Below are 17,077 nucleotides of genomic sequence, written 5' to 3' on the forward strand. Positions count from 1 at the left end.
TGTAAATCTCTCGGACCCAACGGGTGGTGGTTCTCTCTCCATATCCACTTTCCTGGTGTTTGACGTTTTTCATTATCTTACGTAGTGTTACAACTGTATATTTTCTTTGCGTTTTGTATTAACTCTATGAACCAACCCATTTGAAGTTGTAATCATTTTACCATGAACGATAAATATATCAAGTTTCATGATATGACGGGGCGTTTTGAGGTATGGCGTTGTCTGGCTGACTTGCTGGTGGCTTGCTGGCTGGATGCTTTGGCGTCAACAAAGTTTCACTTGTCTATAACTCCCCTGATTTTCACCTACGTTCACCAAACCTGCTCTTATGTTCTTTTGGAATGCTGAGTGTCGCGTAGCATAATCAGGTATCCTGACCCACTGTATACAGAGTTTAAGGCCCCAAGTTATACCGGAGCATACAATCTTTCTATTTCACATTCATTCATCAACATTGCTACACTTGTATATCTTTGGAAGGTGGTCAACTGTTGGGTACTGACTATATAAAGAGGAGTTAGAGAATCGTATGAAAGTTAGTTTCACGTCCATCAAATCATAGAATTGTATCCTTTGTTCATTTTTGAAGCAAATGGTTGTTTTAATATGATTTGGAATAAGGCAAAGGGAGACAATCCCTACACATAAGTTATGCCTTTTATTGCTCCCTTCATACATGATTTTAAAACAGAATGTATTGCAAAATTGTTCAGAAGTAAAGCCTGAAGATCCAGCAAATGTTAATGCAGGCCTTGAAAACCTTTACCAAAGCTTGACAGAATGAAACATCAAATCACGGTCCGTTCGTCTTCCAAAAACTAACAATTCTGGTCCAACCGGTCAAACCGTTTGAAACCCGATTATCGAAAACGATCAAAACAAAGTACTGCATAGTTTCCCTGTTTCAACGCATGCAAGAAATATATATATATATATTTTATGCAAAGAAATCGCCGGGCGTGTATATAAAATCAGTGATATAGTGTTATTATAATTATGTATATTGTTCGACACGGTGTCAACGTAACTAGTGCTGTTTTATTATATTATAGCTGTCGGTTCAGTATGACTCCAGGTGCGTTTATGATCTAGGCGATGTAACAAACATAGACGCCACCAACGATATTGAGGACAGCATTCTCCGTCTGGAGTGGGAGGCCATACTTGTTAGTGTCGGATCGTACGCAGACAATGACGTGTACTGGATAAGCGAAGGAGTGGAGTACAACAACAGTTACAATGTTTGGATCGGGCAGGTGTCTTACAACATCCAGCATGAACAGATGGTAAGCATGCGCACGTGTTAATGGAGATTATGTTTCTATTTCTTTAATTTTCATAATTTCATTATTTAAGAGTCTTACTATGTCACGTGTTTTGTTTTTATCTTGGTTTCATTTGTTTGGTTTTTATGATTATATTACATAGATATTATTAGACATATAGAGACAAATAGATAAACCAGTGTTACTTTAATACTTGTTTTCAGACCATTAGCAAAACTCCCGAGTTTACTCTGATAACCCCTGTTACTCCGACCGAACCAGTCGGTTCCATATTCAACATAGATATAGATGCTTGGCTTCCTTATCCATTCTCCTCATATGCTGCGGAGGGCGTCAGTCTTGCTGCAGATGGCAAGCTCACAGTTTTGGCGGTGAATGTGGTGGCCGCCGGAACTAACTACGACTTCCTGTTTGACTATCAGCAGCTCCAGGATATCGACCTGAGCTGTGACACGGAAACCCCCGGCAAGAATCGCATCCGGCTGAACATCGGCACAGTACCAAATAAAGGTAAAGTTAGTCCCCTGTCATCTTGTAAACAATAGCATCGGCATAGCTTGATCTGAGAGTTGGATCCGAAAGAAGATGCTCGTTAGATGCGTAAGGAGAAAATTAATAACGACAGTGCAGACAGCGAAATGTGCTATATTATCAAGGTGGAAATAACCTTGAAAAGTGTGCTTTGATTTTCCCGTTCATTGGTTCTGATCTATAATTGTCAATACAATTGTTATTATAAAGACGGTGAGTATATGGTTGTTAACACTGTTGATTGACATGAAGTTTGTTGGTTTATTTGACGTTTTTACCATTGTCGCTTTGTATGACGATTTAACAATTGAATATTCGTATTACTTTCCCATTTTCGGTGTTTATGACGTTTCTTCCATGGTCGGTGTTTATGACGTTTTTACCGTTGTCGGTGTTTATGACGTGTTTACCATTGTTGGTGTTTATGACATTTTTACCATTGTCGGTCTTTATTACGTTTTAACCATTGTCGGTGTTTATGACGTTTTTTCCATTGTCGGTGTTTATGACGTTTTTACCGTTGTCAGTGTTTATGACGTGTTAACCATTGTTGGTGTTTATGACATTTTTACCGTTGTCGGTCTTTATGACGTTTTTACCATTATCGGTGTTGATGACGTTTTTACCATTGCCGGAGTTTATGACGTTTTTACCATTATCGGTGTTGATGACGTTTTTACCATTATCGACGTTTATGACACTTTTACCATTGTTGGTGTTGATGACGTTTTTACCATTGTCGGCCTTAAGGACATTTTTACCATTGTTGGTGTTTATGACGTTTTTTTACCATTGTATGTGTATGACATATTTACCATTGTTGGTGTTTATGACGTTTTTACCATTGTTGGTGTTTATGACGTTTTTACCATTGGCGGAGTTCATGACGTTTTTACCATGATCGGTGTTTACAACGTTTTTATCATTGTTGGTGTTTTTGACATTTTTTTACCTTCATCTACGTTTATGTAGTTTTTACCATTGTCGGTGTTTATGACATTTTTACCGTTGCCGGAGTTTATGACATTTTTACCATTATCGGTGTTGATGACGTTTTTACCATTGTCGACGTTTATGATATTTTTACCGTTGCCGGTGTTTATGAAATTTTTACCATTGTTGATGTTGATGACGTTTTCACCATTGTCGGCCTTTAGGACATTTTTACCATTGTTGGTGTTTATGACGTTTTTACCATTGTCGGTGTTTATGACATATTTACCATTATCGACGTTTATGATGTTTTTTCCGTTGCCTGTGTTTATGAAGTTTTTACCGTTGCCGGTGTTTATGAAATTTTTACTATTATCGGTGTTTATGACGTTTTTATCATTGTTGGTGTTTTTGACATTTTTTTACCTTTATCTACGTTTATGTAGTTTTTACCATTGTCGGTGTTTATGACATTTTTACCGTTGTCGGTGTTTATGAAATTTTTACCATTATCGACGTTTATGATGTTTTTTCCGTTGCCTGTGTTTATGAAGTTTTTACCGTTGCCGGTGTTTATGAAATTTTTACTATTATCGGTGTTTATGACGTTTTTATCATTGTTGGTGTTTTTGACATTTTTTTACCTTTATCTACGTTTATGTAGTTTTTACCATTGTCGGTGTTTATGACATTTTTTCCATTGTCGGTTTTAATGACGTTTTTACCGTTGTTAGTGTTTATGACGTGTTAACGATTGTTGTTGTTTATGACGTTTTCACCGTTGTCGGTCTTTATGACGTTTTAACCATTTTCGGTGTTTATGACATTTTTTCCATTGTCGGTGTTTATGACGTTTTTACCGTTGTTAGTGTTTATGACGTGTTAACGATTGTTGGTGTTTATGACGTTTTCACCGTTGTCGGTCTTTATGACGTTTTAACCATTGTCGGTGTTTATGCCATTTTTACCGTTGCCGGTGTTTATGACATATTTACCATTATCGACGTTTATGACATTTTTACCATTGTCGGGGTTTATGACGTTTTTTCCATTGTCGGTGGTTATGACGTTTTTACCGTTGTCAGTGTTTATGACGTGTTGACGATTGTTGGTGTTTAAGACGTTTTCACCGTTGTCTGTCTTTATGACGTTTTAACCATTTTCGGTGTTATTGACATGTTTACATTATCGGTGTTTATGACTTTTTTAGCATTATCGACGTTTATTGTCGGTGTTTATGACGTTTTTACCATGATCAGTGTTTACAACGTTTTTATCATTGTTGGTGTTTTTGACGTTTTTACCATTATCGATGTTGATGACGTTTTTACCATTGTCGGTGTTGATGACGTTTTTACCATTGTCGGCGTTTAGGACATTTTTACCATTGTTGGTGTTTACAACGTTTTTATCATTGTTGGTGTTTTTGACGTTTTTACCATTATCGGTGTTGATGACGTTTTTTCCATTGTCGACGTTTATGATATTTTTTCCGTTGCCGGTGTTTATGAAGTTTTTACCGTTGCCGGCGTTTATGAAATTTTTACAATTGTTGGTGTTTATGACATTTTTACCATTGTCGGTCTTTATGACGTTTTAACCATTGTCGGTGTTTATGACATTTTTTCCATTGTCGGTGTTAATGACGTTTTTACCGTTGTTAGTGTTTATGACGTGTTAACCATTGTTGGTGTGTATGACGTTTTTACCGTTGTCGGTCTTTATGACGTTTTAACCATTGTCGGTGTTATTGACATGTTTACCATTGTCGGTGTTTATGACTTTTTTACCATTATCGACGTTTATGACATTTTTACCGTTGCCGGTGTTTATGACATTTTTACCATTGTGGGCGTTTAAAACATTTTTACCGTTGCCGGTGTTTATATATGACGTTTTTATCATTGTCGGCCTTTAGGACATTTTTACCATTGTCGGTGTTTATGACGTTTTTACCATGATCAGTGTTTACAACGTTTTTACCATTGTTGGTGTTTTTGACATTTTTTACCTTTATCTACGTTTATGTAGTTTTTGCCATTGTCGGCATTTATGGCCTTTTTACCGTTGTCGGTGTTTATGACATATTTACCATTGTTGGTGTTTATGACATATTTACCATTGTCGGTGTTGATGACGTTTTTACCATTATCGACGTTTATGACACTTTTACCATTGTTGGTGTTGATGACGTTTTTACCATTGTCGGCGTTAAGGACATTTTTATCATTGTTGGTGTTTATGACGTTTTTACCATTGTCGGAGTTTATGACGTTTTTACCATTATCGGTGTTGATGACGTTTTTACCATTGTCGACGTTTATGATATTTTTTCCGTTGCCGGTGTTTATGAAGTTTTTACCGTTGCCGGCGTTTATGAAATTTTTACAATTGTTGGTGTTTATGACATTTTTACCATTGTCGGTCTTTATGACGTTTTAACCATTGTCGGTGTTTATGACGTTTTTTTCCATTGTCGGTGTTTATGACGTTTTTACCGTTGTTAGTGTTTATGACGTGTTAACCATTGTCGGTCTTTATGACATTTTAACCATTGTCGGTGTTTATGACGTTTTTTCCGTTGCCGGTGTTTATGACGTTTTTACCGTTGCCGGTGTTTATGAAATTTTTACCATTGTTGGTGTTGATGACGTTTTCACCATTGTCGGCGTTTAGGACATTTTTACCATTGTTGGTGTTTATGACGTTTTTACCATTGTCGGTGTTTATGACGTTTTTACCATTGTCGGCGTTTAGGACATTTTTACCATTGTTGGTGTTTATGACGTTTTTACCATTGTTGGTGTTTATGACGTTTTTACCATTGTTGGTGTTTATGACATATTTACCATTATCGACGTTTATGATATTTTTTCCGTTGCCGGTGTTTATGAAGTTTTTACCGTTGCCGGTGTTTATGAAATTTTTACCATTGTTGGTGTTTATGACATTTTTACCATTGTCGGTCTTTATGACGTTTTCACCATTGTCGGTGTTTATGACATTTTTACCATTGTCGGTGTTGATGACGTTTTTACCATTGTCGGCGTTTAGGACATTTTTACCATTGTTGGTGTTGATGACGTTTTTACCATTGTCGGCGTTTATGATATTTTTACCGTTGTCGGTGTTTATTAAGTTTTTACCGCTGCCGGAGTTTATGACGTTTTTACCATTATCGGTGTTTATGACGTATTTACCATTATCGACGTTTATGATATTTTTTCCGTTGCCGGTGTTTATTAAGTTTTTACCGTTGCCGGCGTTTATGAAATTTTTACAATTGTTGGTGTTTATGACATTTTTACCATTGTCGGTCTTTATGACGTTTTAACCATTGTCGGTGTTTATGACGTTTTTACCGTTGTCGGTGTTTATGACGTTTTTACCGTTGTTAGTGTTTATGACGTGTTAACCATTGTCGGTCTTTATGACATTTTAACCATTGTCGGTGTTTATGACGTTTTTTCCATTGTCGGTGGTTATGACGTTTTTACCGTTGTCAGTGTTTATGACGTGTTAACCATTGTCGGTGTTTATGACGTTTTTACCGTTGTCGGTGTTTATGACGTTTTTACCGTTGTTAGTGTTTATGACGTGTTAACCATTGTTGGTGTTTATGACGTTTTTACCGTTGTCGGTCTTTATGACGTTTTAACCATTGTCGGTGTTATTGACGTGTTTACCATTATCGGTGTTTATGACTTTTTTACCATTATCGACGTTTATGACATTTTTACCGTTGCCGGTGTTTATGATATATTTACCATTGTCGGTGTTTATGACATTTTTACCGTTGTCGGTCTCTATTACGTTTTTACCATTGTCGGTATTGATGACATTTTTACCGTTGCCGGTGTTTATGACGTTTTTACCATTGTGGGCGTTTAAAACATTTTTACCGTTGCCGGTGTTTATATATGACGTTTTTACCATTGTCGGCCTTTAGGACATTTTTACCATTGTTGGTGTTTATGACGTTTTTACCATTGTCGGTATTTATGACATATTTACCATTATCGGTGCTTATGACGTTTTTACCATGATCGGTGTTTACAACGTTTTTACCATTGTTGGTGTTTTTGACATTTTTTACCTTTATCTACGTTGATGTAGTTTTTGCCATTGTCGGCATTTATGGCCTTTTTACCGTTGTCGGTGTTTATGACATTTTTACCATTGTCGGTGTTTATGACATTTTTACCATTGTTGGTGTTTATGACGTTTTCACCATTGTCGGCCTTTAGGACATTTTTACCATTGTCGGTGTTTATGACGTTTTCACCATTGTCGGCGTTTATGACACTTTTACCATTGTTGGTGTTGATGACGTTTTTACCATTGTCGGCCTTTAGGACATTTTTACCATTGTTGGTGTTTATGACGTTTTTACCATCGTCGGTGTTTATGACATATTTACCATTGTTGGTGTTTATGACAATTTTACTATTATCGGTGTTTATGACGTTTTTACCATTGTTGGTGTTTATGACGTTTTTACCATTGGCGGCGTTATGACGTTTTTACCATGATCGGTGTTTACAACGTTTTTACCATTTTTGGTGTTTTTGACATTTTTTTACCTTTATCTACGTTTATGTAGTTTTTGCCATTGTCGGTGTTTATGACATATTTACCGTTGTTGGTGTTTACAACGTTTTTATCATTGTTGGTGTTTTTGACGTTTTTACCATTATCGGTGTTGATGACGTTTTTACCATTATCGACGTTTATGATATTTTTTCCATTGCCGGTGTTTATGAAGTTTTTACCGTTGCCGGTGTTTATGAAATTTTTACCATTGTTGGTGTTTATGACGTTTTTGCCATTGTCGGCGTTAAGGACATTTTTACCATTGTTGGTGTTGATGACGTTTTTACCATTGTCGGCGTTAAGGACATTTTTACCATTGTCGGCGTTTATGACATATTTACCATGATCGGTGTTTACAACGTTTTTACCATTGTTGGTGTTTATGACTTTTTTTTACCTTTATCTACGTTTATGTAGTTTTTCCCATTGTCGGTGTTTATGACATTTTTACCATTGTTGGTGTTTATAGGCTTGTTTGTCATGGCCAGTGTTTATGACGTTAGTACCATTTTTTGGTTCGTACATATGACTTTTTACCGTTACAGTTGTCGGTTTACATGACGTTGGTTAATATATTTTACCTTAATACCGTTCAAAGTTGCTTTTGTTGTTACTATTTTCGGTATGAATTACATTGACAAACATGGAGCATTTACACTTGTATATATTGGTTTCGGTACAGTATTCATATTGTCATTGTAACAAGATAAATAATGACGTTGATTGGTAGTAAATAACGTAGTCACCGCTGCGTTTATATACCGTTTACAAACAACAGGTGCTAACCAGGGAGCTGTCGCCACAGCTGCAGACTTGATTAAGGTTCGAGTGACGTGTTTCCTGGCTACCGATGCAGTGGTTGGTGACGTATACTCCGTAGGTACGGGAATAGAGATCGACACGACAGAGGTCTGGGTGGCCTCCACCAACATCACAGCCGGACCTCCAGTAGCATCGGTAAGTCTTCGATACATATATACATGGATTTATTTCTGGAGTAAACCATGAATGTTCAGTCTTATTTAATTCCATTAGATTTAGGAGAGTACCTATAGTATTGGTTTTAGATATGCAGACTTTTCCCTTTTAGCTATACAGTTCTGTTTTATAAACTGCCATTGTCTGGTTTAGATATGTTTGTTCGTATAAATAGAAGTAGTGCATGTTTATATATATACAAAGTGTTGATATTGATATAGGTTCTGGACAAACGTAAGTCAGCTCAATACCGCCAAGCATGTAAGCATATAAGATGCGAGCGAGTGTAAATTTTTCAGAAAATCTATGTTGAAATTTCTTAACTTAACCTGCAATACAAAGCCGCCATAGATTTAATAACTTCTAAGTGAGGTCATTTTATAACCTTGAAATATATGAGATGTTTTCGTGTCGTCATATGCAAACGATATGTAAATGTATACGAGGGATAATGGAATTAAAAAGCTGTGGGTACTATTGAGGTTTTTTTTGACATCTGATGAAAAAAACATATTTGTAAAACTAAAGGGATCATTGTCCTGGAGGCCACGCTAATTGAAATTGCAACAAAACGGAAATAGAATATTGACCTAATTTCGAAATAATTAAAACAGCACAAATCGAATGAAGCAAAATTGATACGATACAGTCAATGGTTCATCGGTCTGTCGCCAGGATCCCTGTAAATTAACTTGTTTACAATGAAATATATTGAACGAGTCTTCAGGCTCCATGAGAGGAGCAATTTCCTATCTAATATCTAAAACCTAGTTCATATTTTGCATAAAACATGTTCTTAACCATTCGAAACTTAATAAACATTCAATCTGCATTGTATGAATGAAATGAGGGGAATTCCAACTATGCAGAGTGGATCACAATACGAACCTATAACGGCTCTGTAGAAAAACAACATTGGTGATTGTTATTGACAGTTAAGGTACTATTTGTAGGGTTTCCTGTTTTATATTTTGTTTTTTGTTTACAGACAGCGCCATTTACAGCTGTGGCTCAGACGCCCGACCCTGCGCTCGTTCCTATCGGGGGCATGGCGACGTTCAAGGTAAACTTGACGTTTCAGGCACTGTCCTCCGCGCGGTACAACCTCAAGGCTGAAACACTTCACCAGGGTGCCATCAAAGTCCCTGGCCTTGCTACAATTTCTGTCGCCATTATTAACGCTGGGAGTAACGTCCCCTGCCCCGACACGAGCACAGACTATACTTTGTCGAATCCTGCCAACGGCTTCATCGACAAGGGAGTTATGGATATGAACGTCACCGACTTCGGTATGACGTCAGGCGCGTACGATGACACGCTAGAGATCGCAGTAGTAGGACTTGCCATGCCTGGATTCGCTGAGGACACAGAGACCTATATCCTCAAACTGACCGTAACTAACGTTGACACGAGCGTGACACAGGTGGTGCAGGGCACATTTACAATTGGAGGTACCATGACGTACGATGTGAGTATCACAATAAGCAGAACATTATTTACTATTGATGGTGCTTTGGTCTATCACGTTGAAAGTTCCTGTAATGAGTTTTACTCCTTTTATACCTCTGCGCTACTGATAACGAGAATAACTAAAAAAATGGAGACATTTGAATTGATTTTGAAGATATAACCACAGACTGGCTTCTATCAAACATTCTTGTTCTTTTAATCACACAAATACCCATTAGTTGCAAACATAAAAGCAACTACACCAAGTTATGACCAAAAGCCTTATCTAGCTTAAGTGGGTTGCCAAAAAACCCCACAAACACCTTAATAAATTTTGATATTTCGATAACTTATTTATACTTTGTTTTACTTCATGTACATAGTCCCGTGGCCTACTCCTTCAACAGGTATCATAATATATTCAAAATTATAACCAAAAGCCTTTTTTAGCTTAAGTGGGATTGCCAGAAAAACGCCACAAACACTTTAATTATTATTGATATTGTGAACACTTATTCATACTTTGTTTAACTTCTTGTACAGAGTCCCGTGGCCTATTCCTTCAACATGTATCACAAGTGTTCGAGTAACTGTCTGGTGACCGGCAGTATGATTGATCTATATCTTGACGTAACGACCGAGATCGGCAAGAACCCTGGACTCGTGACTTTCGAATTTCCTGTCCCCTCCAACATCTCCAACAACTTCTTCAAGATCTGTGCATTTGAGGCTATCGACATCGGCAAAAATATACCCTGTGTCAACAATGCTCTCATTTCCGTCCAGTCGACGTTAACAACGTGCGTATTTAATTAAGGAATAAATTTGTATTCAGATAACTTATCAAATGAGTTATGAAGTATTATCTGAAGTTCATAATCATCGTAATTATATATAACTGAGCAAGTGGGATTTTTCTCCAGCCTGAATTATAATTGAAAAGTGATGCTGTCACGCGGACATATGGGTGCACTTTAATGTTTTGTTTTAACAATAAAAAAGGAAATATATATTTAGTTCTCTGTTACCTCACGTTCATTTGTAATACTCGGATAATGAAGACAAGACTTCCTCTAAGAGACGTTTGACTAAGTATAAACCTCACTGGAGCAGGAAAAGTATATGGCAGTATCGTTGGTTCTTTCAGAGATGCAGACGGAAACTACGAAAAGGTCCTGGCTAAGATTAACCCTCTATGTAACCTCGGATTTAGCTCCGACCCTGTTGACAATAAGTTCACGCTTAAGATGACAGCTACCTACCTGAACGAGTCGGCAGTGGTTGACGACGATACTGCACATTTTGGTATGGGCGTCAGCTATAGCGACATCCAAGTCTATGTCGCCATGCTGGATGTCTGTACAAAAGCTATCGTAAGTTATGCGCTACTTCAGCATCCTCCTTACTGAGTAAAAATTATACGAGAACATTCAGAAGATGTCGTTATCTTATTTATACTTTCTATTTGAATAACATGTCGGCCTTTATTACAATTAAACTACCAGCATTTTTTTAGCTCAAATATGATTCGGCCAAAGCTAAGGATAAGAAAGTGTAGAGTTGATTTTATTGAAATAATTCTTGTCTATTTTTGTTAAGTATATTTCATTGTAATTAAGCGTTTCTGGACTACTAACATATATAACTTTGTTTTTTCTGACATGTTACAGTCCTACTTTCCTTCTCTTGCTATCGTGGAGGCAGTAGCCGTATCCCCTAACCCAAACGATACCCTGACAGACCTCAAACTCAAGGCCAGTCTCGATGGAACAACCTATGTGAACAAACCAATGGATGTGAGTACCGTTATTACATGTAGTGTTTATAATACAAATACCTTTGAGCCTGTTAAGTGTCTTTTAATGTTAGTACAAATGTACCGTCGTTTCATCAAGTGTCATTTGTATTGTGAAGACGTTGTGACATGCTTTGTCTTTGTAGTGTGAGCAACTCCACTAGTTGTTGAGTCTTTGAAGCTTGTAGGTTGTTGCCTCTGAAAAATAAAAGCAAGAAATACGAAGAAGAAAAACAATTTCTATTTATTGCAGAAAGCGAAACCAAGTAAACATTTCAATTGCACTGTATGGTTACAGCATATATATCGGACTGATGGACATTTAAGTTAAAAAATGAATATCCTTATATGTGTGTCTCGAAATAAACAAGAACTTGTCATAGGTATTGCTTTAGGCCTACATTTCATTACATGCTAAACTATAAAAGAGATGGAGATATGTGCACTTACAGCAAGTTTCTCCCGATACCACTTTATGCTTCCTCTCTCCCAGCTGATTGGAGATACCTTCTAAGAGATTAATTAACATTTTTGGTTATCCAGTAGTGAGTAAAACTCAAGACGTTATTTCTTTGGTCAATCTTTTAATTTGAAATACGTCAAGTAACAATGCTTTACGACGTCATCTTCCATTGTGACGTCAAAGTTTATTGCTATCGTTTCCCGATCGGAAATACGAAAATTGAATTCCCAATGAAACAACTGGTTTTCTAGATATAATATCAAAACTTTGTGGGAGAAAAAACTCCCAAAACTCGGAATGGTTGTTTAATGTGTATATAACTCTCGTAAGTTAATATTCAATCGTAAAAGACACTCGGTAAACACCGTGTTTTTATACAATTTGAAAGTTGCATAACTCGCGTTAGATACACATGATAGCCAACCATCACTCGTTGGGAAACTGCTATATATCTGCTTGAGTGAACGTCTCCCTCCAATTATGTGCTGATCACATAAATAAGCAGTATTGATTGTAAAAATGACAGTTATTTGTTATTCACCATAACTAATTACTTTCTGTCTCTGCTTTATGATAGTCACAAAGAAAGGCGATAAGTTCTTCATTTTAGCAATCTGTTTTCGTTTTGACAGTGGAATGCCGGCTCCAACAACGGTTCCCATGACATCTACACATTGGCCAACCCTTTCTTAACCACGTTTGTCCGGCTTGGTGTGGATGCTAGCTGTCAAGGAACTTGCAACGTAGAGCACGACTTCGTTTATACAAGTCGTAGGTTCTAAATTCGTTATCAAAAGGCACTCATAATTGTGTAGGAAATCACGAGATTACATCATTTAAGATAATCTACTGGTTAACATCAGGGTTTTTGGATACGGATTTTTGGCGATATCAAAAGTCATCTTTCTTAGATTTCCACAGACTTAAAGAAAAAAATATCTTTGATCTGAGATCATATAATATTGGGTACACATTGTGATGTGAGTGTCAGCAACACTGATGTGGTGATTATTGTATTAAGTGTAGTCCTATCGTATGAAGTCTGCGTAACATTCCTCTTCACTACATAAAGAAAAGTCTCCATTTGTCATTTAAGCCAGGGAGAGTCTATTCACTACATCAGAGGGGGGTGTCTAAACGCTACATTAGAAATACATCTGTGCTCGCTTCATTGAAGGGGGAATGCTTTTTTCGCTACACTGAAAGTTGAAAGTCTTCACGATACATTAGAAATGAATGTATATACGTTGTTTCATTAGAAGTGGAATGTCTTCCCGCTTCATTAAATGGGATTATACGTTTTCTTCATTAGAAAGGGAATGTTAACTCGCTTCATTAAAATGGAAACAACTTCTTTCTTCTTTAGAAATGGAATGTCTGCTCGCTTCATTAAAATGGGAACAACTTCTTTCTTCATTAGAAATGGAATGTCTGTTCTCTTCATTAAAATGGGAATATGTATTCACTACCTAACATTGTGTTGTCGATACTATACAAAGGGGTGACTACTCGCTTCACTAGAAAGAAAATATGTGCTTGTTCTTGACATTGAAAGTTTATGTTTGCTCTCGACAATAGAAGAGAATTTGTCAATCTATGATGCTTGGTGCATTTTCATTTGTTTACCTTGCACATACAAATTTGTTTATTTTGATTCTAGTTGACGGATATCTCGATATTTTTCGAGACACAGGCGGTGTTCTACTTCGACAGATGCCTTGGGCACTGGACAATGACCCAAATACGTGCTTCGATCTGCCCGTACAAGGAGACACGCCCCCTGTACTATATGCACGAATGAACACAACCTTATTGGGAATTAACATCGATAAGTTTTCACTGAATGTTACTGGAGACGGTCTGTACTGTGACCGACACGACAGCTCGCGTGTGATTCAAGTACGTTTTAGCTCTCCTGTTACAAGGTGCCTTAATATAATGCCACGACGTTGTGTGCGCCGTTCAACAGTCCTCAACATGTTTGTCATCTGAGACAACGCACATATTCATTTATCGCCATGATTTTCTATCAGAAGGAAAAATTGTAATTCAATCCGTTAATCTGCTCGTGTATGTTCAGTTTGGTATTCCTACTATCGTGTAATAATTAAATATATCAACCTGTGAATGGTTCAAGCATGTGCCTCGAGATATAGATGTTATCTTGTCTTATTTGCTTGTTTTAATATATTCTATTACTGTACTAACTTTTCATTATTTGTAATTTCTAGATTGCATATCCGATGACTGCAGAGACGGACGTATTTCATGCAAATATTGGGTTTTGTTCCTCAAAACAAGAGTTCCCCGGAGCTGGTTCAAAGACCACTTGCAACTTCGAGTGTGTATGCAATGACACGAATCACTGTGCGGAAATCTTCATGTATTTCGCTAACCACGACAAAGGCGTTTGGAAACTGTGTGAAATCTCGGCAGCTAACATTTGAGACGGTTTTCTGCTACGGCCATTGTCAAAGGCTCAACGTCACAGTGTAACAAGCTGGAGGTATATCTCCAGTAGATTTAACAGTTGCATAACATTTATGTTGTAGTATTACGCTGGCAAAGAAAAAGGAGAGAGGCTTTCAAGTCAAGCTTTCATTAAACCAATTTAAAGATTCGGCTAACGCTACGAATGTTTGATGTAACGGTATATTTTTGAAAATATTGTCATGGGGGAAATGTTATCGAAAAATAAAAACAAAAGTATTTGGCAGTCGAATATTTGTTGAATTGCTCACAACATTATAAAGATGTGAATTTCGAATTAACAAAGACAGGTTTAGAATAAATCAGAAAGAAACTTCAATTACCAATAATAAAACTGACTCTCCTCCATTGAATTGTTTTTACAGACATACTGGCTGACCTTTGTCTGCTAAAATTGTTATGTTTTAGAGCAATTGAACAATTGTAACCATTCCTGGCATATCAATAATAAAGTGTCACAATTTTAGTCATCAATGTAAATTTTAAATTTTAAACAGTATATGATCGATGGATAATTAAGTCCATAGAGTGACATACCAAGACAGGGTAGATAGTCTACTGTCACTCATAATGGTCTTCTGACATTCATGTGACACGATGGACCAGGAAAAGAAGCGAAACTTGAAAGAAGACTGTCGATGAACATTAGTCCGTTTGGCATACTTATGGGTGAGCAATGAAAATCAGCAGACGTTATCGCCATACACAGTACTCATGGTAATTTCGATGTTTGGTTTTGGTAATATGAACTATTGTTAACCATGCTTTTGCAAATAGACCAATTGTTTAGGGAATTTTGCTGCAATGTAACGAATGATAAGTTGGCCTACTTTTAGATAATCGTGATTGTAAATGAGTTATATGTTAAATGGAAAACGTTAAAATTTAAGCCATCTGTTTCAGTCAAGATCACTTGAGATACTTAGGAATCTTCTAAAGTTGGCTCTTAATGATTTTATTATTTTCGACGTAGAAAGGTAAAATATAAATAAGAAATCGTTTTGCAATAAATGGTTGTTCAGTTGAATATAGTAGACCTGTTTTCATATAACTAACATATAGTTATACACCGGGCGCCTTCTTAATGATGTGGTTACATGTCCGTCCATATCTATTTTTTTATTACGTTATTAAACAGTAGTTATAACTGCAATAATACCTTAATATTTTTGTACTAACTTTGAAATGTTAACTGATGATTACCGCTATGTTATGGATTGGTGTAACGCTTAATCCTGGTTCAAATATCAGCGTACTAATGTATATATGTTTAGAGTTAATGTATGTATGTTAAGGTCCTTAACGTACATAAAAAAAATCGCGCGGCACTGTAACGGTAAAATTGACATTTGAAACCAATCAACTACGGGCCTTCGATTAATTCATTACATATTCCAGGGTTGCAGAGAACGTATTAGAGCGTATATATTTTCTTATAATGTTTAACCTGAGTAGCACACTGCTCTGCGAGTTAACCAACAGCTCCTGATTCGGATTCCACAAAAATATTTTAGCACTAAAATGTTTAGTTAAAATAGTTTAGGTAACACTGCGGGTCTTGCGTTTTTGATTAGTACAATGTTTATGTAATTTCGGTTATAACTTTTCCTACTTCAGGTTATTGAATTATATATCTCGAAAATCGGAAGTCAATGTTTTACGCTCTAATACGTTCTCTGCAACCCTGGAATATGTAATGAATTAATCGAAGGCCCGTGGTTGATTGGTTTCAAATGTCAATTTTACCGTTACAGTGCCGCGCGATTTTTTTATGTACATTAAGGATCAAACCAGTCTATTTGAATCATCAACAATGGGGCGCGTACGGAGCCTTCGATTTTGTCCTGACATTTTTCAGGGGTGCAGAATTCTTAAGTTCTGGAATTTCAAGGATGATAATTTAATTCATTCATCCAGCAGTATATCGATTATTTCTTTTTCATAGTTTTTGATAAAAGTAGAAAAGATACAGTTCTCTGTTTGTGATGTTATCAAATCTTTTTGAAAGAGTTTTTTAATTTTTGATTTGTTCTATTATCTTAGATTATTTAACAAAACGGGCAAAACGAATATTTGATTTCTTTGTTACAATGCTGCATTTTCATATATTTCTGAACTATATTTTATATAAATCCGTCCTCCGTACCAGCTACTGTGATGAGTCAGTATATCAAAGTGTAATCAAGACATGTTTGTCCCATCACTGATGCTGTGTAATATCAGTGTGTAGTGTGTGTCTGTATATGTTATTGGCTCACATGCCATAAAGCATCATTTTAAAGCAGGAAAGTAAGAAACCATATAAAGATTTGTAATAGGAACCATCTTGTCCGGGTTGATTCTTTAATAGCATTACTGCAGTTGCATCTAATCGTTTAAGTCTTAACTATATTATGATGTTTTAAACTGTCTTATTACTCATTTTAGTGACTTTAAGTACGTTAATTTGTATAGATCCATGAATATCAATGAGCGTATATATACGTATCACGATGCTTTAGAATATAATCTGGAATATTAATTAAACGGCTCATGGGTAACAGACAAAAAAAAAATCTT

At 36.5% G+C, this 17,077-nt stretch overlaps 1 protein-coding gene across 1 annotated transcript in view; it reads left to right on the forward strand.

The window, feature by feature from the left end:
- Positions 1-15,805, forward strand: part of LOC110456525 — a 37,552-nt gene extending 21,747 nt beyond the window's left edge. Inside the window, exons 3-12 of the mRNA XM_021507318.1 lie at positions 1,053-1,286; positions 1,490-1,796; positions 8,122-8,300; positions 9,310-9,789; positions 10,314-10,570; positions 10,918-11,143; positions 11,441-11,566; positions 12,661-12,799; positions 13,689-13,927; positions 14,260-15,805. Of these exons, the coding sequence (XP_021362993.1) occupies positions 1,053-1,286; positions 1,490-1,796; positions 8,122-8,300; positions 9,310-9,789; positions 10,314-10,570; positions 10,918-11,143; positions 11,441-11,566; positions 12,661-12,799; positions 13,689-13,927; positions 14,260-14,475 (2,403 nt within the window). The 3' untranslated portion in view covers positions 14,476-15,805. The remainder of the gene's footprint in view (positions 1-1,052; positions 1,287-1,489; positions 1,797-8,121; positions 8,301-9,309; positions 9,790-10,313; positions 10,571-10,917; positions 11,144-11,440; positions 11,567-12,660; positions 12,800-13,688; positions 13,928-14,259) is intronic.
- Positions 15,806-17,077: the final 1,272 nt, after the last annotated feature.

The sequence above is a fragment of the Mizuhopecten yessoensis genome, unplaced genomic scaffold, assembly GCF_002113885.1.
Source record: "Mizuhopecten yessoensis strain PY_sf001 unplaced genomic scaffold, ASM211388v2 scaffold8777, whole genome shotgun sequence".
Lineage (NCBI taxonomy): Eukaryota > Metazoa > Mollusca > Bivalvia > Pectinida > Pectinidae > Mizuhopecten > Mizuhopecten yessoensis.